This window comes from Alternaria rosae (assembly GCF_020736505.1).
Source record: "Alternaria rosae strain MPI-PUGE-AT-0040 chromosome Unknown BKA58scaffold_1, whole genome shotgun sequence".
NCBI lineage: Eukaryota > Fungi > Ascomycota > Dothideomycetes > Pleosporales > Pleosporaceae > Alternaria > Alternaria rosae.
Genome location: NW_025763570.1, coordinates 3,194,623 through 3,217,238, shown reverse-complemented (window position 1 = coordinate 3,217,238; position 22,616 = coordinate 3,194,623). Strand labels below are relative to the sequence as shown.

The 22,616-nt window shown below is 52.4% G+C and overlaps 8 protein-coding genes across 8 annotated transcripts; 5 read left to right on the top strand and 3 right to left on the bottom strand.

The window, feature by feature from the left end:
• Positions 1-187: 187 nt before the first annotated feature.
• On the top strand, positions 188-4,419 carry BKA58DRAFT_447148 (peptidase S8/S53 domain-containing protein; the record flags this gene model as incomplete). The annotated part of the gene is made up of 6 exons (XM_046174216.1): positions 188-857; positions 939-1,248; positions 1,514-1,598; positions 2,144-2,445; positions 2,508-4,216; positions 4,298-4,419. Coding segments are annotated over 6 exons (3,198 nt in total), but the record flags the coding sequence as incomplete, so codon positions are not given.
• A 41-nt stretch (positions 4,420-4,460) lies between these two features.
• On the bottom strand, positions 4,461-5,775 carry BKA58DRAFT_373448 (arylacetamide deacetylase). Its single transcript, XM_046169225.1, has 3 exons — positions 5,617-5,775; positions 4,773-5,566; positions 4,461-4,726 (listed from the first exon to the last, which is right to left on the bottom strand). The coding sequence occupies exons 1-3, from the start codon at positions 5,650-5,652 to the stop codon at positions 4,591-4,593; spliced, it is 966 nt and encodes a 321-aa protein (XP_046031396.1). The 5' UTR covers positions 5,653-5,775; the 3' UTR covers positions 4,461-4,590.
• A 94-nt stretch (positions 5,776-5,869) lies between these two features.
• On the top strand, positions 5,870-7,557 carry BKA58DRAFT_351463 (acyl-CoA dehydrogenase family member 11). The gene is made up of 2 exons (XM_046168548.1): positions 5,870-6,356; positions 6,409-7,557. Exons 1-2 carry the CDS (start codon positions 6,015-6,017, stop codon positions 7,432-7,434), a joined length of 1,368 nt encoding a protein of 455 aa, XP_046031395.1. The 5' UTR covers positions 5,870-6,014; the 3' UTR covers positions 7,435-7,557.
• Positions 7,558-10,224: 2,667 nt separating this feature from the next.
• BKA58DRAFT_20716 (oxidoreductase ucpA) lies at positions 10,225-11,592 on the top strand. The gene is made up of 2 exons (XM_046165965.1): positions 10,225-10,485; positions 10,538-11,592. Exons 1-2 carry the CDS (start codon positions 10,437-10,439, stop codon positions 11,281-11,283), a joined length of 795 nt encoding a protein of 264 aa, XP_046031394.1. The 5' UTR covers positions 10,225-10,436; the 3' UTR covers positions 11,284-11,592.
• On the top strand, positions 11,593-13,905 carry BKA58DRAFT_20712 (uncharacterized protein). The gene is made up of 3 exons (XM_046165964.1): positions 11,593-12,134; positions 12,253-12,651; positions 12,699-13,905. The coding sequence occupies exons 1-3, from the start codon at positions 11,902-11,904 to the stop codon at positions 13,852-13,854; spliced, it is 1,788 nt and encodes a 595-aa protein (XP_046031393.1). The 5' UTR covers positions 11,593-11,901; the 3' UTR covers positions 13,855-13,905.
• A 1,184-nt stretch (positions 13,906-15,089) lies between these two features.
• On the top strand, positions 15,090-15,836 carry BKA58DRAFT_416470 (uncharacterized protein). The gene is made up of 2 exons (XM_046172592.1): positions 15,090-15,392; positions 15,453-15,836. Exons 1-2 carry the CDS (start codon positions 15,207-15,209, stop codon positions 15,684-15,686), a joined length of 420 nt encoding a protein of 139 aa, XP_046031392.1. The 5' UTR covers positions 15,090-15,206; the 3' UTR covers positions 15,687-15,836.
• A 152-nt stretch (positions 15,837-15,988) lies between these two features.
• BKA58DRAFT_464460 (uncharacterized protein) lies at positions 15,989-17,861 on the bottom strand (the record flags this gene model as incomplete). Its single annotated transcript, XM_046174913.1, has 2 exons — positions 15,989-16,205; positions 16,315-17,861. The coding sequence occupies 2 exons, from the start codon at positions 17,859-17,861 to the stop codon at positions 15,989-15,991; spliced, it is 1,764 nt and encodes a 587-aa protein (XP_046031391.1).
• A 1,946-nt stretch (positions 17,862-19,807) lies between these two features.
• Positions 19,808-21,186, bottom strand: BKA58DRAFT_416468 (Intradiol ring-cleavage dioxygenase; the record flags this gene model as incomplete). The annotated part of the gene is made up of 3 exons (XM_046172591.1): positions 20,647-21,186; positions 20,289-20,594; positions 19,808-20,238 (listed from the first exon to the last, which is right to left on the bottom strand). The coding sequence occupies exons 1-3, from the start codon at positions 20,981-20,983 to the stop codon at positions 19,808-19,810; spliced, it is 1,074 nt and encodes a 357-aa protein (XP_046031390.1). The 5' UTR covers positions 20,984-21,186.
• Between the last annotated feature and the right edge of the window lie 1,430 nt (positions 21,187-22,616).

The window sequence follows — 22,616 nt, the reverse complement described above, 5'->3', positions numbered from 1 at the left end:
TGTCTAGATCGATCTTGGATTTCGATACGTCTCGTCAGGTAAAACAAGGGAGGACCGCAGTCCCCGACAGTATCGACATTGTTCCTTACCATCGTAAGCTACCTTCGCACTCACCGTTACAATGGCCCATGAATCGCATTCCCGGGACGCACAAGACATGGCGGCGAGCAAAGAATATGGAGTAGACTTCGCGGTCGCGGGTGGGCCGGGGGGTGAGATACACTCTCCACTTCACGAGTCTATCACTTTGGCTGCTCTGGTCAGTACAGGATACAACGTCGCTCCAGGGACTACACTCGAAAGTGCCAGCAACGCTGACTGGGAGTACATTCGGGGAGTGGTGTGGAACGACGATCCCGCTTGTCTACTCTTTGATGACTACGCGGAAGCAAATCATACCTACTCGACAGGAATGATGTGGGGCTACTATTACAAGACAGGGGAATCCGAATGGAAGAAAGACAAATCGGACAAGATGCAGAACCCGACCGGGCGCTCCCACTACGGCGACCTTCAGTTTCTACATTGCATGGCTTCCAAGGCTGAAGAGAAGCCAGGGGAGACCAAAGCAAAACTGATGAAATGGCTCAGCGTCCTGTGGAAACTCGCCAACGGAGAGGAGGGCATTACGCCAGATACAGTCATCAGCAAGACCGATATGGCCGAATTCTGTCCTAACTTCTCGCTGCCTGCCAACTGGGGGACACTGCGCTATCTGCTATCTGGCGAGTCGGCATTCGAAGCCTTGGATATACCACGGCGAGCTCTAGGCAGCATGTTCCATATCATACAAGATTCCTACGCTCTGGGGCACACAAGACGCACGTTGCTGAACCCCGAAGCGAAGATCTCCAACGGTAAGATGCAACGCAAGATCTTTTTCCTCCATCACATGATGACATAATAATTGAAACCGTCTGACAATACCACGTTGCCAGATCCCCTCCAATTTCAGCCCGGTGTCGTCGACAAATGGGGATCAATCGAAAACTTCCACGTCTACAATGGACAAGACGACGCCCATCACGAGCTGTACGATCACGCCAATACACCAATTCCCGATCCAACAAATCTAGCCAATCTAGACCAGTTCAACAGCATGATTGGCTGCCGCGATGCCGTCGAGAAGTGCCGTGGGCTAATCGAGCTCAAGAAGGCGGGCAAGACGTGGGAAACAGGAGTGAAGGCATACTTGGATGAAGTCGTGTTCCCCCTCTCACAGAACGTCACGGATGCAGATACGCGAGTGTGGCCTTAGGCAGAATATGGCGACGCATATTGGATTGAGACTGGACAAGTCTCGTACGTTTCTTCTATGGTGCATTACTATACTGTAGGAGATGTAGAAGAGATCGCTATGAAGTTGAGACTTTGACATCCTGATCGTGAATTTCTGTCTGTGTATATGGTGCGTTGTCTGCGGGAATGATGTACTGTCGAGCTATCTACGACAAAGAGAGATACACCTACCCATCCTCTCATTGGTAGGCTCTGTTATGGTTTGCTACCGGAGTTTGCTCAGTCTTGTTTGCGCTCATGACCGAGCTACCCATAGTCCAATTCATTACCGCAAGAATTCGAGCAAGAAATTTAGCGTAGTCTAACGGCCGAAGTACGGCCATCGAAAAGCAGACGCGAGATTCCCGTATTCAGCACATCTGTACGCCTCTATCAGCGCTGTAAAAAGAAAACCTCACGTGGTCGTACCTCAGGCGCTAGACTAGGCCAACTCTCTTGCTCGGATCCGTACGGTTCCTCTTACATTGCATTTTCGGTGGGATCGCATAACTGCGTCGTAGCTCCACATGTAGCCCTCGCTAGCTTGTGGCGTCGTGCTCGGCTGGCTGAACGGCCGGGAAGGTCCGCTGCCTCGCTCACCTACGGTCTGGAGCGATGATAGCGTCAAGGCTCCAGATTTTCCCACGCCACGGCGTCGCTTGTGGCTGGCTGTGCAGAGCTCCATGCGTAAGATCACCAAGGGTGGGTTTTCCTGCGTGCTCAATGGCTGGCAAAGGTGCAGACAATAATGTACAGGGTCTATCGAATGTCCTGTGCTCTCACATCTATGCTATGCTTTTGGCCCTCATATAAATTCCCTTTGAACATTGTGAACGTACTTCTCCCAAGAGCTAGTTCAACCTAGGACAACATCATGGCGTCCATCACCGTCAATGGCAACACAATCGTACCGACCGGATCAACAGGCGAGGCATGGACCGTCAATGCAAACGATCAAGGAGAAGTGAGATCCGCACCCGATGCAAAGGATTCGAATTTCATTCTTGTGCAAGTCGATCGTGTCCTCACTATTGCTGAGAAGGGTATTTTGGCAGACCACCAGGTTGAAATTCAAGAATACGTCGCGGAAAAGACATTTCTTTGTCGATATGAGCCGGACGATCTGGAGGCTCTGCGACTGTTGCCGTTCGTCGTGACAGCAGACATGTAAGAACCACGTCCGGTGGAGTATATACTAGTAACAACGAAGCTAATGGTTGCAATCCCAGTTATCACCCGGAGCTCAAAACAACCATCTCGTTGAAGGAGATGGTCGAAAACGAACAAGACCAAGAGGACTACGAGGTCGATCTGATTCTCCATGAGAATCCTAACGTAACCTCGGAGCAGTTGGCTCCATATGTTGCAGAAGCAGCTGAAGTGGCCCTCGGGGATCTCGAGATCCTGGAGCGTAAGATCAGAGTCACTGTTCACCAGGATAAGCTCGCTGCACTCGCCGCATTGGACAGCGTCAATAGGATCGAGGAGGTCCGGCAATATGCTACGTTCAACGACCAGGCGCGCGCCGTCCTACTCGACGTGGGCGCTATTCAGAGTGCTTCGATCCCATACCAGGGTACTGGGCAAACTGTCTGCGTGGCCGACTCAGGATTTGACCAGGGTATAGCGGCGGACACAGGTGACATCAAGGTTCATCCTGCCTTTTCGGATCGTGTCATGCAAGTCATCGGTATGGTTCCAGGTACTGCGACTCCCAATGACCCTGTGGGTCACGGTACACATGTCTGCGCTTCGATCTGCGGTAATGGGGTCTACAAGAACGCCGATAGCAGTCAGGTACCCGTGAAAGGCACTGCACCAAATGCGAAGATCATTGTACAGGCCATGTCTCAATGGGATCCCGACCGTCGCGCCTGGTATTTGAAGCCGCCTACCGACACGTCCATCCTCTACGCAGACGCGTATCAACTCGGGGCTCGGATCCACAACAATTCTTGGGGCCTCATATGGAGCCCCACGGCGCGACAGTTTGGATACGCAGACGGTGCGACAGCTATCGACCGGTTCATGGGCGACAACCTGGATTTCTGTATCCTTGTTGCAGCCGGCAACGACGCCCAAGCCAAGAACGCGGGCGTAAGCCAGATAGGGGACAATGGAGCTGCAAAGAACTGCATCACAGTCGGTGCTACAGGAACGACGCGAGATAACGACGGCCACAGATACAAGAGTGGCTTTAAGCACGGCTCGGATGTTACTTCCGTGGCCATCTTCAGCTCACGTGGTCCCACGCTGCCCGCACGCAATGCGAACAATGAAGCCACGGTGGGTAGGATCAAACCTGATGTCGTTGCGCCGGGCGTCGCTATCCTCTCCGCCGCCTCTCGCGCGCTGCCACCAAAAGATCACCGCCGCGTTGCGAACGGAGAATCTGCTGATTCTGATTGGATGTTCCTGTCAGGCACAAGTATGGCCACGCCTCTGGTCTCAGGTTGCGTTGCATTGCTTCGCGAAGCACTGCAGGGCGTTGGAAAAGAAAAAACCAGCGCGGCTTTGATCAAAGCTTTGTTGGTCAATGGCGCAGTACTGCACAGCAGTGGAGACCAGAGTGGGAAAACGTTGCCTTACGACTATGCGCAAGGCTTTGGGCGCGTAAACGTCTCAGCCTCCCTTAGGATGGTGCAACAGCTTTCCTTTGTTGACGGCTGGCAAGGCAACATGAAATACGAAAGCGAACATACTCATGTCCAAGACGCGCCTATGTTACGAGTCACCTCAGAGATGGACAAGACTTGGCAGAGCCCACCGCTGGCCATTCCCTCGACGGGTGCTCGCATGCGCTTGACCGTAACGATGACCTATCCGGACCCGCATGGTGCGCTGTTGCAAAACGACATGAACCTCATTGTGCGTGCTGGCGCGGGAGATGAACGGCATGGAAATATGGCAGACGGCGACCAGGGATTCGACTGTGAAAGTAAGTTAGCATGCCTCATTACACTACGGAAATATGCTTAAATGATCTGGAACGCTGACTTGTCCTTCTCTTCGGCCGCAGATACTGTTGAGAAGATCATCTGGAACGATGTTCCTGGCCCAACGGCTGTGATTGTCGTCAAAGCGCAAGCTTTTGCTAAAGAGTTGAAGGAGCAGACATTTGCTGTTGCTTGGGATCTGCAGAGCATGTAGGTGTATAGTGACTTTGGTGATACCAGACTACAAGGTGCTCTGTCGCAATGGCATGTTCATTATATAGCGGTACCTGATTCTATAGCGCGTTCAATGCTGGTGTTGCTGTATGCTGGGCATCGTAGAAAATATGCTTCTTACTTCGTCTGAATTTAGCTATGGCTACGCCGACAACACATACGTGACGCCCTCAGCCAAGTCATCATAGAACTGCTTCCTCGGCTCGTCGAGTTTAGGCGAAGGCCAAGCGAAGAAGAAGTGTGGATAGCCATCGTAGAAGTCGAATTTGACAGGTACGCTACAGTCAAGTCAGCGTCGATACAGCATGAAGTCATTAAACCTACCCTGCATCATCCAACACGCGCTTCATCAGCGTACCATCATCTCTTAGCGTGTCGTGCCCCGCGACAGCCATATAGACCTTCTTTAAATTCTTGATCCCCGGGTGGAGAAGCGGCGATCCGTATATATCAGTTGGTGGTGCACCGAAGGCAGCCCAAAAGTCTCTCATCGCCCCCGAAGTGTTGATGGTGTGCTGATCGTGCTCCTGCATTGATGTGTAACCAGCCCGGAGTGTCTCAGGAACACCATCTGGATGGACAGTCGCCGGGATAAGTGCGACAACGCCCAGAAGCTCGCCCCAACTCTCGTCCACGCCTTTCAGCGCCGCGGCGAAAGCCAACTGACCACCAGCGGAGAGTCCTGCGGTGAGGTACTTGCCCTCGGCAGTGTTCAGTCGCTTTGAGTTGCCTAATGCCCACCGTGAGGCCTTGTAACATTCGTTTAGCAATCCAGGGTGCTTGTTGTCCGGGGCGAGTCCGTATTCAACAGATACAACTACTATGCCGCCAGCTTTTGAGATTGCTCTGCTGAACGGGTCGTCGCCGTTAACATCACCCATAGCCCAGCCGCCACCATGATAGTACATGCACACTGGCTTGCCACCGGTATAACCATCAGGCGTGTATATGCGCACTTTGGTCCCGTCGTCGGTGACTGTGTCCTCGGTCTTCACGGAAGGGTCAGGCGCAGGAAAGGTATATTTTGAAGCCATGAGGCCACCGTATCGCATAAACTGCTCGGTCATACTCGAAACAGGCGGCTTCAGGAGCATGCGCTCGCCGAGCTCTTCTTCGAACTGAGCAATCCATTAACACAGTCTGATGCACATGCTTCCACTTGACATACCTCAAGCCATGGTTTCGCGAATCCCTCGTTAGCCATGTTGCCCTAGATTGATGTGTAAATAGTGAACAAACTCTCCCATCTCGGAAGCCATGCTGTATAAAGCCCGAAGCCCCTCGTAGAGTTTGGCGTCATGTCATGTTGCTCATCTCGACTCGCGTCGACGCGGAAAGACGTCAGGGGTCAAAGCTTCCCATTCGTCGCGGTGGCTTCTCCACGCTTAAAGACATCCGGCTCTTCCCCGCCAAAACAACATCGCCTCGGCTGGGCTGCATCTCGCGACGCGTCGGCATCGACCGTGCAGCGAGTCATGTCTGCTATATGCGCGCGTAGACATTTGATTCTGGAGTTTGATCATCTTCATTCACCTCCATAGCATTACTCAAGATCCGGCCTGCACCATGGCTTTGAACATCGACATCAATAGCAGTCCAGCGTTCTCGCGCATACCGCCATGGGTGAAAGCAAAACTTCGTCCGATCGCAATTGAGAAGATCCAGCAGGTCTACGATTGGGTCGAGACCGAGTGCATACCGGCCGAGCGCATATACAAAGCCCAATTGAAAGAGAGCAAGACGCGGTGGGAAACACCAGCCATCATCCACGACCTTCGAAAGAAGGCAAAAGCGCAAGGATTATGGAATCTCTTCCTACTGAACCACTTTGTGGAGAGTCCAGGCCTCACCAACCTAGAGTACTCATGCTGCGCTGAGATCATGGGAAGAGTATACTGGGCAGCGCAGGTGAACTTATTCAATCCCAAGACACCTTACATATCCTCTAACACTTCCCCAGACTATGAACTGCCATGCTCCCGAAACCGGCAACATCGAACTCCTCGCCAAATACTGCACACCGGAGCAGAAGAAGAAATGGCTCCACCCCCTCATGAACGGCGACATGTCCTCCGCATACAGCATGACCGAGCCTGACGTCGCCTCGTCGGACGCAACCCAAGTCGGCATAAAGATGGAAATCACCGACAAGGAAGTCATTATAAACGGACGCAAGCTATACGGCAACTGCCAGTACAACTCAGAGATGCAGCTCTTCATCCTGATGGGCTGTTCGGATCCTCAGAACGCAAATGCCTGGAATAGACACACAACGCTGGTGGTACCGGCGAACAGTCCCGGGCTGAAGCAAGTCAGGAATCTGACTATCATGGGCTACGATTGGGCGCCTGAGGGGCATGGCGAATACATCTACGAGAACGTGCGTGTGCCGCGCGAGAACATCATCCTCGGTCCTGGGCGCGCGTTCGAGATAGCGCAAGGGCGATTGGGCCCAGGTCGTATACATCACTGCATGCGCTTGATCGGTCAAGCAGAACGCGCCTTCGAACTCGCGCTCGTTCGCTGCATGGAGCCGCGCAAGAAGCCACGAGGCAAGTTCATCGGCGAGTTCGACAGCAATATCGAACGTATAGCAGATATGCGCATGACCATCGATGCTATGCGACTTGTTGTGCTCAACGCGGCAGATACCATGGATCTCCAAGGCAACAAGGCAGGTAAATATGCCATCGCGCAGAGCAAGATCATGGTGCCGAATGCGCTGCTCAAAGTCATCGATGAGGCTATGCAGATATATGGTGGCCAGGGCTTGACGCAACACACGCCGCTTCCTGAGCTGTGGACGTATGCTCGCTTCGTGAGGGTGGCTGATGGTCCGGATTCGGCTCATAGACATCAAGTCGGCAGAGATCAGATGAAGACTGCGCAAGGCTTTAGGAAGAGAGCGGAGGGGTATACAGAGAGGTATAGGGAGCTGTGTAAGAAATGGGGGTTGGAACCTGAAGAGTTCTGGGGCATTCTGTAGTAGCTAGATGTGCAAGTTTTGTGTCCAAAGGAAAGCAACAATGCCCACGTCGTCACCTGTTTCGGTCTGTGCAACCATGGCCTATAAGACCCAAGTTTCGTGAAAGGTTGGAGGGATACCATTGCGGAGCACATAGGGGTTCATTAGTCGCGTATCTACGTATTCATCTAGCAAAAGTAACCAAAAAGGGTATCATATCCAAGACCCCAACTCCATAGCCAACGTCTCTCATATCTACATAAGCCAATCCTTCAATCATACCGCGATGGGTGGCGATCCAAAACTCATGTTATCGTCGTCATCGAAGAATGAAGCTACTTCCTGCGTCGACATGACAAAGTCTTCAAAAGACGCGCTTGGTCCCGATACCACTGCAGAGGTTTTCGCGGGAGTTATTGGTACGCATTGCCTCTTTACTGGCGGTGCTGGGCTCTTTGACGGAGTCGGCGTAGCTCTCCTCTTTGCATTGGGGCCAGACATCGACCTGGGCAGCTGAGAAGCTCTAAGTTTAGCAATTTCTGCCTCGAGTCCCGATGCAAAGGGACCTGGGTTGACACATCTACCCGCTACTTTCTTGGACGATGATAACGGTCTGCTCGAATTCGCAGTCGCAGAAGGACGTGGTGAGAGCTGATTGGGCGTAGGGGCGCTATCGATTCTCATGTGAGGCATCAACGGATTTGCCAACCGTGGGGGGAGAGGCAAAGACGTAGGCTGCGGTGAGGGTCGAGTAATAATTGAGTGTCCTTGGAGCGGTGCAGAACCTAGGCCGGGTAGATCATGCTGCAAAGTAGGAACAGTTTTGCATTTCACTTCCATTGTTGGCGGCTCTTCATCGAGATCATCTAGAGAAAAGTCGAAGTCTTGGGTCGAAATGGGTGGAAGGGTATCAATAGTCGGAGGCGATACGACCGCTGGGGGTTTGACTGGCTCTGCTACCGTCGGGGCTGCTTCTGAAGCAAGCTCTCGCGAGATCTGCGTGCTGCTTTCGAGAAAGTCATCCCAACAGTCTGTCGGTGGTGGTAGCAGGGACTGGGTTTGCTTCGCGACTGATGTAGATCCACTTGTGACGGGAGAGTTTGACTTTGATGCTGGGAGTCCAGGAAGTTTGAAGCCGGGATTCTTGTTTGTAGGAGGCTTTGTTTTGACAACGGGAAGAGTCGGTTTCCTGAATGGACCGGCGGGTGGCACACGACCAGGTATGGAGGGCAGCTTGAACCCTGTTTGTGATGTGTCTCGTGGAGTGCTAGACGGTGTATAGTCTACGGCTACACGGATGGGAAACTGTGTCCGCTGAAAAGGATGCTGATCCAGATTTTTGTACTTTGCAATGAAGGGAACCCGCGTCAGGAAAGTCTTAGTTCCCTGCAGCTGCCCATCCAGAACCAAGCATTCCAGTCGGTCGTTCTCGCACCTGAGGACTCGCAAGTGCTGGCTCTTGGACAGTTGACTGCTTGTGTTAAGATCCCGGAGCAGCATTACAACGCAGCCAACTTTAATTCGCAGTCGATGTGGAGGTAGGCCCACTGGATTTAGCTTATGCAATAGCCCAAGTGACGGGTCCCAGTCTGGCGTCTTTAGCGAAAGATCTTGTGACAGTATTTCGAGCAGAGGCTCAGGCAATTTGTCCAAGACAGCCTCAATCGCCTTGTTTATGGGGCCGTGAGTGCGAGTGAACTCGCGGTCGTCTTTGACAGCAACTGGTCTTGGAGAAGGACTCGGCGCGGGAGGTGGCAGTACGACGGCTTGTGATTCCTCCACTGGATCTGATATGGTCATATCGTGTGCTTCCAGTAGTGTATCGTCGTCAAGGTCGTCGTCAAGGTCATCGTCAGCCCATTGTTCTCCAAATGACGCATTCGCGTTGGGCAGCTCAAGGCCCATGTCTTCATTGTCATCGTCCCATGGCTCCTTCTCCATGTCTTCGGCAATCTCTTCCATCTTTCTGGTAAGCTCCAAGTCTTTCTTGCGCTTCTCTTCGTCCTTCTTCTTCTTCAGCCCCAGGAACGCCTCCATGCCATTCTTCAACTGTGCCTGTGTATGACTGTATCCCACCAGTTGTGTCGCAAGGCCAACCCCAATCTGCTGCCTCGCCTTGGCCTCTTTGGCCTCTCTTTCCTCGCGCTTCTTTTTTGCTGCTTTGCGGCGTTCTTCGGCTTCGCGCGCGCGGGTGGCGCGCTGTTCTAGTTCAAAGTCGCGTTCGAGCTGCTTCTGCTGACGCTCGTTGAGGCGAGGGCCATGTTTCTTGTGCTGCTTTTTGAGTTCGGTCGAAGTTTGCGCGATTCGATGAGGTGTGGGGGGCATGGCGGATGGCGCATCGCGAGGAGGGGTGCGGGTGGATGCAGGGCTTGAAGCGTGGTGGCGAAGGATGCGGAACCATGGAATCGCGCTAGGACACGCAAACACGTGCCCAGATGACGTTGAACAACACGCCATCCGTGCATCACGAGCTGCGCTGCAAGCTTTCTACCATTGCTCACCACCATTAGCGCTCATTTCTCCCCTTACAACGGCGTTCGTGACGGCTTCTAGCTGTGATGAGCCAGTCTTGGCAGGTATGCTGAGGGGCATTCAGTGACGACCGATCGAGGTTGTCATGCCTTGCCAGCACATATTGTCATGTTACCACATAATGGTTGTACTCTACACGAGCTGCATTCGTAATTCTCGCAGCATGCGACTCATGTCTAGATGCAACGTAGAAGGCGTTCGTATCGTGGAGCAGACATGACTCGGCTGTGTTCGCGTTCACCAGCAGGAAAACCGCAACCGATGCTGACCGTAGCCCCGCCTATGAACCGCCTCCACAGCATCAGCCTTCCATACTTCCCCTGACGGTGCATATGCAAGGCGCAAGGCATCGCTGATAGCTCTTGAATCGTAACACTGGGCTAATAGTAGCAGTGGCGGCAACAGTCTTCACGAGCATTGTTCCGCGGGCCTAACATTCGATAGCTGAATACCCAGAGAGAGTTCGTAATTCACACGCTGCACCAAAGAACATGGCTTTTGCACTGAAGGGAGTGGCATACATTACCGGTGCTGGGTCTGGTATGTTTGATCCGACTGTGTCGCTACCACCAATGAGCTAATGTATCATTAGGCATTGGCCAGTACACTGCATATGCTCTTGCAAGACAAGGTGTACGCTCATTCGCCTTGCTGGATCGCAATCCCGTCACTAAAACCGTGAGCGAACTACATAAAATCTCATCCGACTGTTCTATCAAGACCTTCGAGATCGATGTCACCAACGAGAAAGCTGTCGATGACAGTGTAGAAAAGACGGTCAAGGAGTTCGGACGACTAGACTATGCTGTCAACAATGCCGGCATAGGTGGCATGATCAAGACCTCAGACCAGATCCCGAGAGACGACTTCGAGAAAGTCATGTCCATCAATACCACCGCTGTTTGGCAATGCCAACGTGCGCAGGTTCGGCAGATGCTCAAACAGGAAAAGTTGTCGGACTCGTACCGGTCATATCGAGGTTCCATCGTCAATGTCGCATCCATGTATGGTCTGGTCGCACCGCCGCTCAACGTTCCTGCTACCGCATACGCTACTTCCAAGCACGCTGTCATTGGCCTTACAAAGTCAGATGCACTCGCCTTCGCGCACAAGGGTATCCGCATCAACGCAATTTCACCTGGATATGTAATGACACCTTTGGTACAAGAGCACATGGGTCAAGGCGAAATGATGGAAACGGAGAGAAAAAAGGTCCCTGTTCACCGCTATTCAGAGATGGAGGAAATCGGCGACTGTATTGCGTTCCTACATTCTGACGCGGCGAGTTACATGATTGGATCCACATTAGTCGCGGACGGAGGATACACAATTGTCTAAAGCTTTGTACTAGCCAACGCCTTGATGACTCGACATTGCCTTCACACGCTTGCTACGATACATAATTCTTTTGTCAAACATATGCAACTGTGTTGATTTCATCGGTCGCATCTCGGCAGAGGTTGTCCACCGAGTGCTCCACCCCGATCCCCGCAAATTGGGAGACGCAACCTCCATATCCGAAAAGGGTCCCGACTGCCCCAAGCATTTGTACGATTGGCTAATCGACCCTCTTTCGGTTTCATCACCATTACGCGACCTGAGGGCTCCAGATCTTGCGTCTGTGCAACACTCGGAAATGCTTTGCCAGACGGAAAGTCATGAATAGCCTCTCCAACCTTTCGCCCACATCACGAATCGTCACCGTATCTCGCGACCCCAACCCTGCTCCAACTCATTTAGCGTGACCCCAGGTCTCACCGTTCACTAAATTGACTCGCTATGTGGAGTCATTAGGCTTACACCTGACTCTTGAAGGCTACGCAGTCGCGGCGCAAACATGCCGCAAACAAAGTTTAAGAACGGTGAAGGCCTCGGAGTGGTCGCAGCTTTGCCTTGAGATCCAGCTTCAACTTTGTTTTGCGACCCAACTTTCCCATTATCTATTTACCTTTCACAATGGCCGACGGATTTATTGTCCCATCAACGGCTGCGCCAGAGACTGATGCTCAGCACCGGTTACGTGGGCCCATCCATGCGCAACGCCATGTGCGCATCGTGTGTATTGGTGCAGGTGCTTCGGGACTCCTGATGGCATACAAACTGCAAAAGCATTTCTCCAATTACAGTCTTCAAGTTTACGAGAAAAACTCTGAAGTTTCGGGCACATGGTTCGAGAATAGATATCCGGGGTAAGTGGAGATCAGATTGATTGTTGCGGGGCATAATGCGCCTATCGCCCCATGATCTACCGAAGCGACTGCAGCGAAGCGGCGCAGTCGACCAACCCTTGCTAACATTCGCTTCTAGATGCGCATGCGACGTTCCTTCACACAACTATACGTGGTCATTTGAGCCCAAATTGGACTGGTCCGCTGTATACGCCAGCTCCAAAGAGATCTTTGCCTATTTCAACGACTTCGCCCGCAAGTACGGTCTACGCAAGTACATCAAGACGCAACACCAGGTTGCCGGCGCAATCTGGAATAAGCAGAAAGGCGGATATGACGTGCAAGTCAAGGACTTGGAGAGTGGCCAGACCGTCAACGATCATTGCGACATCTTGATTAATGCGGGCGGCATCTTGAATAATTGGCAGTGGCCTGCTATCCCAGGCCTAGACAAGTACAAGGGCACATTACTACACACTGCGAATTGGGACGACAACGTCGATCTCAGAGGTCGCCATGTCGGCTTGATTGGAAATGGGTGAGTGCATTGAATTTGATTATGAACTCCACAACTGACCACTTCAGCTCCTCCGGCATTCAAGTTCTCCCTACTATTCAACCCCACGTCAAGAAAGTCACAACCTTCATCCGCGAGCCAACATGGGTCTCGCCAGTCCAGGGTCTCGAGCAGCACGTCTTTACCGACAGCGAAAAGCTCGAATTCGCTACCAAGCCCGGCGCCTTGGTTGAATACCGAAAGAACATCGAACGCGGTCTCAACGGTCAATTTGGCATCTTTCTCAAGAACACGAACGTCAACTCCGAAACAGAAGCCTACTTCCGCCAACAAATGGCCGAAAAGCTTAATAACGAGTACCTACAAGAGCGCTTGATTCCGAACTGGCATGTTGGATGTCGGAGACTAACACCGGGCGTTGGCTATCTTGAAGCACTAGGAAAACCCAACGTACAAACCGTCTACGGAGAGATCAACTCCATCACCGAGCGCGGCTGCGTATGTGACGACGGCAACGAATACCCCATCGACGTCCTCATCTGCGCCACCGGATTCAACACATCCTTCAAGCCACGTTTCCCTGTGATAAACTCCTCCGGTGCCAACCTACAAGATGCCTGGGCCAAAGAACCACGCTCTTACTTTGGCCTCGCCGCCGCCGATTTCCCAAACTACCTCATCTTCCTTGGCCCCAACTGCCCTATTGGCAACGGTCCTGTCCTCAGTGCTATCGAAGCGCAGGCAGACTACATGTGCAAGCTCATCGATCGCTTCCAAACACACAACATATCAACGTTTGCCCCGAGAGCTGATGCCATCGACGACTTTGTCGCCTTCAAGGATGAGTACATGAAGCGTACCGTCTGGAACGACGGCTGTCGCTCATGGTACAAATCGCTCGGCGCTGACGGCCCCGTAACGGCGCTCTGGCCGGGTTCTACTCTACACTACATCGAGGCGCTCATGGAGCTTAGACTAGAGGACTGGGATGTCAAATACACTGGCAACAGGTTCTCGTGGCTGGGCAATGGGTACTCGCAAACGGAAATCGATCCTACGGCCGACTGGGCGTTCTATGTCAGGGATAGAGATGATGATGAGCCGATATCGAGGTTGAGGAAGTTGCAGCTGATCAACAAGAGTGGAACAGTTGAGCCGAGTGAAGGGGTGAATTTTACGGGCGCAAAGGCCAAGACAGATGCGGTGGTAGAGTCGAAGCTGTAGTGGTTGATTTTTTACATTGTTTGTGGTGCACAGGATGATTATCCGAGGCGTTTTCAATCAGGATTAGGGATTTTGTATACATTATGGTCGATCAACGGGCGATCAATTCATCTTCAAAGTGTTGACACATAAACCGCGGCGCTGCTCAGTGTTCTCATCCGCTCCATCACGTGCCAGAGCTCGCTGTCCAGCATGCCTCAGTAGAGCCCTGGAGAGGCCGCGCTGCATCGAACGTATACCGACCTTAGAAGCCATGCGAACACATGCGCACTTCGCGCAAGCAATGAAACGCGATAAACGCGAAAATAGCAAACATGGAACTGCCATTCGCACGAACGATGAAGGAACTGGTTCAAAATAGACGAGGCGACAGCGATTCCCACGCGAGCTGACTTAAGATTTGCGCTAGGGCAGCACGGCTCCCCAACCCGCGGCGCCCGTCGATTCTGCGAACCCACCAGCGAAACACTCCGACACTGCTCGCGACCAGCACCCAATTACTGCACGGGGAAACAGTGACCGAGCCTTTGGAGATCCGGAGAGTGGGAGTTCGTGTTCTTATCTGCGTGTAAGCATTGTACATGATCGACAGCGTCAATGAGCGTTGCAGGCGCCTTGCGCATAAAGTTTACAGCTGAGGAACGAACTCGTTTGCGAAAGCGAGCAGCGCGGACCAGACGTCACAGGTAGACAAACAGCACGAACAGTTCTGTTTGACACTACGCGATTCGAAAGATGTTTCTGAAATGTCAGATCAGCTATTTCCAGCTCTCGCTCTACCACCCGTCCCTTCAAACGTGCCAGACACAGAGCATCCACGTCACAGCTCTACGATCCAACCCTGTGGACATCTCTCGGCTAACGAGGATCGTCCTACCTCACCATCCCCAACCCAGCGCACTAACGCACAGACATTACCTATCCCGGCGCTCGGAAACAGAGACGACGCGTTTCGGTAGCTACTATTTCGATATTGGGCGGGCGGATGATCGTCGGCGTAGTACAAGCTATGCGTGGTGCTGTATGGATGTTGGGGTAGAGTGAGGGACGCCATGCCGTGTCAAGGGTGTAAGACATGCATCTTGACTGCGTCTTGACGTTTTGGACAACGGATTAGGGTCATGGAGAGTAGAGTAGGGGTCTCCAGACGCGAGTAAGACCGGTAAGGAATGAGCAAGCGGGAAAGATGTATATATTCTGCTGTCTTTCACCATGGAGATAGATCATCATCCAGCAAGCTCCTACTTCTCTCATCAACTCAACTCAGCCTTATCAGCTACTTCTCTTCACTATTACTGCCGGCCAGTTCCTTTAATCCCCTACCAAATCCTCACAACTACAAAGTCGTCAAGATGCCTACTTCCCAAATCTCCACTCCCCTCAACGGTGTTGACGCCGCCGTCGTCATTGCCGCTCTCCACAACCACGACCTCATGATCAAGACCCTATGCCCAGCACTCGTCAGCTACGCTTTCGAATCCGGTGACAAGGCTACTTGCGCTACCTATACCGTCACCGACAAGAAGCCCATTGGCCAGGTACGACTAGCCCATCCTCCCCCCTTTTCTTTTTCCTTAATATGATACTAACCAAACCAGACAACCTACAAGCTCACCCTCACCAACGTCTCCGAGGGTGTCGATTCCCTCGTCAACGCCAAACCCCCCGTTGGTGTCCTCACCATCAGCGGCAAGTGGCGTGTGACTGGCGGCAAGCTCAGCGAGGAGATTGACATTGACGCCAACTTCATGATGAAGAAGGTCGCTAAGAACAACGTTGAGAAGACGCACCCGGAGCAGCACATGAAGCTCTTGGAAGCTGCTCAGGCTTAAATGATGGCGATGGATGAGAAAGGGATGCATTGGATGGAGCATTTGTTATTCTATTTGTGTCTCGTGTGAGCATTCTACTCGCGACAGGTAGGATGAGGTTGTACGCATAGCTTGGTGTTCGTCATGTCTGCAATGAAGCATTTTATTTTTATCTATACTACAACTACTACAAACGTGATGATTGCAGACTATACACTTAAACGGTCTTTTTGTAGAGCTAGGCTGGATATTCTAGAGCTGAAAATATTATCTACTAGTTTTCTAGAGGCTTTCCAGCTAAGGTTCTCCTGAGGCACAGCCCATCACACAATGCCCATGATCACACTGGTCAGGCCATATGTTGCAACCACCACACAAGTCCCAGACCGAAACACAGAGCTCGTGATTGTGAGGGCGCCCACCGCGACAGTGAAAGGTAGCCACAGAACACCAACTTTGCATGCTCCCTTCCACGTTCGCCCAATTGTATCCAGACATCGCTGTGGCAACAGCTTGGACTTGCACAGTTTGAGTGGCGGTCTGCGTTACGTGTTGTACGACCTGCACCACCTGTGTGGTCTGCACAACCCGCGTAGTCTGCACAACCTGGGTGATAGTTGTTGCCACGTATTGTGGAACCTGAACATACTTTGACACAGTCTGCGTGGTGGTGGTTGCAAAGTATTGAGGAATCTGGACATACGATGATATCGTCTGTACCTGCGTGGTGACCGCGGTCGCGTATTGCGTGGACGTCGTGTACGTAGGAACGACCTGGTATGAGGTGCATGAGCCCTGAGTCGGAGTAGCCAAGTTTCGGTTCGGCGTCTGGGTTGGAGCAGGCGGAAGTGTAGTCGTAACAGTCACCGTGGCTTGAGCACAGTGTGAATCGCCGCCACCGCCGTTATTCGATCCGGGAGCAGCATGGTGGCCGCTACTGTGTCCGCTACCATGACCGCCATGGTGGAATAGAGCGTCGAAGGGGTTTGGAAGGCCATGGAGGGGGTTCGGGATATGGTCGAGGATGCTTTTGGCGGCACCAGTAGCATCCTTGATTAATCTGTTTGCCGTACCTGGAACGATGGAGTCGACGTCTTGCATAGCTGACTCAACCGACTGGGATAAGGTACTCAAAGCAGGGGCAACGCGGTTCGCGCCTTCTTGGATCTGCCCACCTAGAGTTTTGGCAAACTCCATGGTATTCCTGTAATGATTGGCGAACTTAGCCATCATTCCCATTGGATCGGCAGCAGGGTCGAACGGCAACAGCGCAATGCCGTCTACACTCGCGACTGGTAGATTGGCGAGCGTATTGTGACTTAGTTGGACGAGGCTGCTGATTGCTGGCTTGCTCAATAGTTTGGCTCCTACAGCTTCGGCTAGCTCTGCGGTGTTGGTTGCAAGTTCGCGGTTGAGGTATTCGAAAGCTGTGGCCAGACTGCCGGTACTGTCGACCAAGCGAATCGTCTCTTCCAGCTGACTTGCAAACTGTACTGCCCGCGCGGTCTCGACCTTCATGTCTTCTAGTTGGCTCACCAAGACTTCTTTGAGACCGCGATTCAGTGAGTTAGCAACCCGACCCGCAACTCCAGCTTCAGCCTCCTTTATGACGCTTTCAATATCGGGGAGGAATTTGTCGCAGATACTCTTAGCTAGAGCAGTTCCGAGGCTGTTGGTAACGACGCTACCAATAAAAGCGCCAGGAACAATGCCTTGCTCCATCTCTGGAGCCGATGTGCCATTTCCATCGGTGCCGTTACCTGGTGGGTAGAGTGTTTTGCCAGCCTCTTGACCGACAACGGCACCAGCCATGCCCCCTGCTCCACTTATGATAGCGTTGCAAATACCCCCAGTTACGCCGTTATCTGCGATACCGGTCGCAGCAGGAACCAGCAGGGAGCTGATGAATGCAGCGGCGACAAGGCCATTCTCCTTGTCGGTACGATCTTCGCGAGAAGAAAACGTGAGGTTTGAAGATGGCGCGGCCTCGGCAAGAAGACTGTGGGAGGTAATCCAGAACGCGGGTAGGTTACCTAAAGATCCGTCGAGGAGGGCGTTGAAGTCGACTTGGATATCTGGCTCGATGGGTTGTCGTGTCGTTAATCGGAAAGCCGGTGCTATGGGTACACCTGCGGTTAAGCCGGTGAAATAGCATGTTGCCCAGGCGTAGCGGTAAATGCTCTGAATCAGATGCATTTTGAAAAACCGAAGGTTTCTGTCGAACTAGGCTCCGTTGTTGTCTGTCAGTCAGATTCGGTCTTTACTCGAGATGCTAAAAGTGTATCGAAATCTGAATGTAGACACAAGCTTGGAAGAGAAAACATTCGAGGGAATTGCGTATGCTTATATAACAAGTACAGTCCAAGCGCAGTGGAGCTATGCAGTTCGTGTGCCAAATCTCGCAATGCTGTACCGTAGTTACCAAGTCCTGGTCTTCGCTCCCAACCCTAATGAACTGTGGTGCTGAAGCTTTTCCATGTTTCTCATAGTTCGGTGATGATGCGAAGCGCATAAGGAATCGCTATGAGGTTGGAGTGGTCGTAAATGAAGACGGTATTCGTGGGTCTCGACACGAAACCATGGTTGAGGCTAGCGAACGCCAAAGTCGCGAGCCCACCTCCGCTTGCACACCAATGAACATGCTCTTCACACGACCCCGAACTATGGTCACTGAGATGCACGGTTCAGTCTCACTAATCATCTCGTCGTCGTCAACTAGCTCCAGTCCTAGATGTTTCAACGATAAGTTCTGGTAGCCGAGATCATTTACCACAATGGAGATGAAATTCTGGCCAAAGAAACATGCCCAAAGAGTCAAATGTGTGAGCTGAGAGAACGATATAATCTTGCTGAGTCCATAACAAGTATGGATGCCGAGCGGGATGCCGGAGAGTGAAAATTCACAAAGCTTTTTTAGGCGCCCAAAGGGTTCTTTCAGTACCCAAAGGGCGGCGAGTGGTCGGAAGACATCACTATACCTCTCAGAATTGGTTCCAAGATGCAATCTCTATATATCCGTGTACTAGTCAGTGGACCACAGGAAGTCTTTGAAGCTCGGAAACTCCGGTTCTGACGACGGGTCGTCTCCATTGGGGAGCTAGAAGTCCACAGTTCGCACACAGTCGAGGTCTTCCAATAGATAAAAGTCCTCAAGCCTAAGGTGTACGTGTGCTAATGTGTCCGATTGTTGGATTAAAAATGCGGGGCCAAATTCCCAGGTGACTGTAGGGCTGAGAGAAACATAACGCAGCTTGGCGAAGGTCATGTATAACGCTTCGAGGCTATGACGCGTAAATGCCACACAGTGCCAGACTGGCAGTGCGATATTGTGAAAATCGACTCACCGGAAGGATTGCAGGCGGTCCGGAGGAAAGTACGACAGTACTGCTTCTATCGCGCTACTCTGAGCAGACGTCAACTTCTTCCCACGGTTGAAGTGTCGATGCGGTTTGGTCTGGAACTCGGGGGCTTCTGGCGGGGGATGGCTGTCATCAACGTAAAGCTCCTTGTAGCGTCAAGATACGCTTGGGCACCTGCGGCCATGCAATTCTCGAACCGTGCCACCTCCGATGGATCGAGTACGTTAAAGGTGACCTTCCGATACAGTCGAGGCCTGGCTAGGTCGCATAACGCTTTCGAGGCAAGACATAGGGCCTGAAGGTGCGAGGGCAATCGGATCTACCGAACTTAGCGTATCAGCAACTGGGGGTTTTGGGGTCCCCGCGCAAACATAATCCAATATCAGGAGATGTACATCTGCCCGCAGAACTGGGAGGGTCGACATCGTCGCATGCATTTGTTGAGCAAGTGGAGTGGAGGAACGACGCGTCGGCGCGTCCAACGCCGCAGGCGGGGCGGCGGGTAGGCTCTTGGCACCCAGGTGCCCCTTGACAACGGCTTGCAAGCTGCCGGCTTGCTTCCTCCCGATCCACAAAACCCACCTTTTTACATACCGCGCAGTAAACCTGTTACGCCATCACATTTGATGCACTCCCTGGTTTCGTACTAGTCATTGCAGCTTGATTCTTAGGAGCTATCATATGTACAATATTGCTCGGTGCTGAGAGTCAGAAGGATCAGCCACGCATGTGACATGCCCCACGACACTACCTAGATACGGTGTCTTTTCTCCCCATAGCAATTTACTCCTCGGAGAGAACATCCTTCTTCTCCTTCGGAGGCCTGAATCCGCAGTACAAGCAAGTATCAGGGTATCCTGTCCACGGGCTTCCCTTGACCGGTACACCACCATCTGCCGTCCACATGTTTACGGGTTGAGGGTTTTGCTTCGCGCGGGGATTGACGCCGACATCAATCGTAGCATAAAGACCATCTTCAATAGTCTTACCAATAAGCGAGATCTTCAATACCGGGTCGTCACCACCCTGCTTCGCCATGTTGAAGAGCGGATCGACTGCGTTGGTGGTGATGGCTTGCTTGTTCGTGTTGTAAGGAGAAGTCTTCTCAACTTGGCCCAGGAAGTTCTGCTCGACGTAAAACTGACCGACGTGGGAGATAGTGCCGCCCTGAATGGTATTGTTGGGAAGGAGCTTAGCACCATGGTGGATGATGGCTAGGGTTGTCAGTGTCAACACGTTGGTAAAAGACAGGAGTGAAGCGTACTGTGGAGATGGTTCGTGCGGCCGACGTAGTGTCCTGGGATAACGGTAATGAAGGTAGCAGTACCATTGGCGCCGGTGGGTTGTACGCCGCGAAGAGCATTGGTCGCAATAGCGGTAGCAGAACCGTCGCCGTTGCCCTTCGCCTGAACACCTGTGTAGACACCAGTGGCGTTACTTCCCCACATCTCGACGTAAGCATCAGTAACGGGCTTGCAAGATGAAGTGTCGATGATGTTAACATCCAAGTGGGTAATGGCACCCTTTTCTCCAGTCAAAAGGTCCTGGCGAACGAGCTCGCCGGTAACCCCTAATGATATGTAAGTCAACCTGTGCTAAGAGATGCAACCTTCTTCACTTACAGTATGGGCCTTCGGTGGACTCAGGGTCGAGCGTGCATGCTGCCTCGGCACCGTAGGCTTCTTCAACTTCAGCAACGTCGCGACGAACGAACTCATGTTCTTTTGCGAAACCAGCTGCGACACGGAGCTCATGGAGCCTAGCCTCACGCCTCTGGTGCTGCTCCCGGACCCACCCGGTCTCGACGAGATCTCTTTTACATGCCTGGACACTTCGACGGTTTGGGTGATCCAGATGCGCCTGTCTCCTTAAGATCTCCTTGTTGGTGTTGCCACCAGGGTGCGCAACAACACCGGTAGCCAAAAGAACGGCGGTAAGCGTTTGCGTGAGCTGAACCATGACGGATGTGAATGCTTCGTGAACGTGAGGAGTCCCAATGTGATCTCAAGATGCAGTGTAGTCGGCCTTCTTATACTTCTAGTTGCTGCGCCTTGGTGCGGCATTCCTGCAGGTGCTAATGACATCGTTCTGGATCTACGGATCTGTGCCGTCGCTGTTCTCGTCACCACGCAGTGTAAACTGCATTCCCTGTTGTGTGCTACTCTCCACAGATTGTCTAGGATGAGGTCCATAATCAACATGGCTGTGATAGGCAGCGGCAATTGCTCGCTTCGGTACACGCGCCGCAGCTAGATTAGCGTTCATCTAGTGCCCGATCTTGGCGGCGGAGTGCATGCGGCAAGGTAGTCTTGGTACGACTCTCCAGGACGTCGTGTGGCTAATGTCGACCGGTCGTATATTAACCGGAAGTTCTGCGCATGGCGATCGGTAGTTGAATGCGGTGTAATGTGTCCGCGTAATGATGCAGTTCGAGATCTATACATCCAGGAATGCAGAAGCAAGCATCCCTAAACTGACACTGATACATACCTTCTGCTTCGAGGTTGGTCAGACGCTGTTCGATGTGTCTGAAGACGCAGATACAAAATCGTTGAATCTGCTTAGCCAGTCTCGGCTAAGCGAGTGGAGGGCGGTTGGATTTTACTGGGGCTTACACAGGTATACTCGGGCGGCCAAGACACCATCTACATATACTCTTGCATTGATGAAAGCTGGCACGCTCATAAGGTGGAGCAAATGGCAGGACCTATATTGCTCAGCACCAACAACGTCTTCGAACGGATCGGGCTTATGCTGCCGAGTGTGCGTGTCTCATGTGCCTGGATGGATGCAGATCCTGGCAGCTGCCATATGTGACATGGGGCTGAGGATGTCACGTTGCTGAGAGCGGCGTTCTGTACATGGCTCGACCTTTTACCCACGCTTTCGCCGCGGAATGATTTCCATTTGTCGTCAAGCCGGTCACAATCTTCTCATCCGGGTTCCAGCAGTCCGTACCATGAGTGACCGACTCCTTCCTCGGAGCACTCGCTCAGGATGAGCCACTCGGTTCTGAAAGATAGACTGTCCATGCATTAGCCCTCCGACGGTACTCTTTCCTTTCTGAACCTTTTCGCCCATGTTTTAGCGCTCAAGATAACATCTTCATTGTCGAAGCTTCCATAAGATGATTCTGGTGAGAAGATAGCGCATCGACAGCACCTCCATCATAGGCTGTAGATATCTGGAAGCCCAAGCGGCAAGGATGGGACCAGCGGTAGTTTGCCTGAGGCGAGTACACGCGGTCGAGGTAGCAGTATCAGAAGCCTTGGTCAAGCGCAGTGTCGGAAGGTGTGTCGTGTGTGCAGAATAGAGAAGACGAAGGCAGACGCGCCATGGGCATGGCAACATTAGGTGCGGGGTGCGTCAGAGCTGATCAAAAGCACTGCTACTACAGCTGGCACGATATAACCAAATAAAATGATAACGCAACCGTTGTTGGAAGAGATAGTATCAGTACAGGAAGTTCCTTGCTTGGTCCTCTGATCTGTGCCTGAGGCCGCTCCTGCGCGCCGGCCATAGGCGTCAAGACATGGCTAACCCCTACATGGATTTTCGGGCGTCGCTGCAGGGAAGTGGCCTGCAACCTCCG

Excerpts from the sequence above, each read along its gene's own strand:
- BKA58DRAFT_20716 (XM_046165965.1), top strand. The coding sequence starts at position 10,437 with ATGGCTTTTGCACTGAAGGGAGTGGCATACATTACCGGTGCTGGGTCT. Across the intron at positions 10,486-10,537 it reads CATTACCGGTGCTGGGTCTG|GCATTGGCCAGTACACTGCA; the intron begins GTATGTTTGATC and ends ATGTATCATTAG.
- BKA58DRAFT_373448 (XM_046169225.1), bottom strand. The coding sequence starts at position 5,652 with ATGGCTAACGAGGGATTCGCGAAACCATGGCTTGAG. Across the intron at positions 5,567-5,616 it reads TCGCGAAACCATGGCTTGAG|TTCGAAGAAGAGCTCGGCGA; the intron begins GTATGTCAAGTG and ends TGGATTGCTCAG. Across the intron at positions 4,727-4,772 it reads CGCGTGTTGGATGATGCAGG|CGTACCTGTCAAATTCGACT; the intron begins GTAGGTTTAATG and ends ACTTGACTGTAG.
- BKA58DRAFT_416470 (XM_046172592.1), top strand. The coding sequence starts at position 15,207 with ATGCCTACTTCCCAAATCTCCACTCCCCTCAACGGTGTTGACGCCGCC. Across the intron at positions 15,393-15,452 it reads ACAAGAAGCCCATTGGCCAG|ACAACCTACAAGCTCACCCT; the intron begins GTACGACTAGCC and ends TAACCAAACCAG.
- BKA58DRAFT_20712 (XM_046165964.1), top strand. The coding sequence starts at position 11,902 with ATGGCCGACGGATTTATTGTCCCATCAACGGCTGCGCCAGAGACTGAT. Across the intron at positions 12,135-12,252 it reads TTCGAGAATAGATATCCGGG|ATGCGCATGCGACGTTCCTT; the intron begins GTAAGTGGAGAT and ends ATTCGCTTCTAG. Across the intron at positions 12,652-12,698 it reads GTCGGCTTGATTGGAAATGG|CTCCTCCGGCATTCAAGTTC; the intron begins GTGAGTGCATTG and ends TGACCACTTCAG.
- BKA58DRAFT_351463 (XM_046168548.1), top strand. The coding sequence starts at position 6,015 with ATGGCTTTGAACATCGACATCAATAGCAGTCCAGCGTTCTCGCGCATA. Across the intron at positions 6,357-6,408 it reads GAGTATACTGGGCAGCGCAG|ACTATGAACTGCCATGCTCC; the intron begins GTGAACTTATTC and ends ACACTTCCCCAG.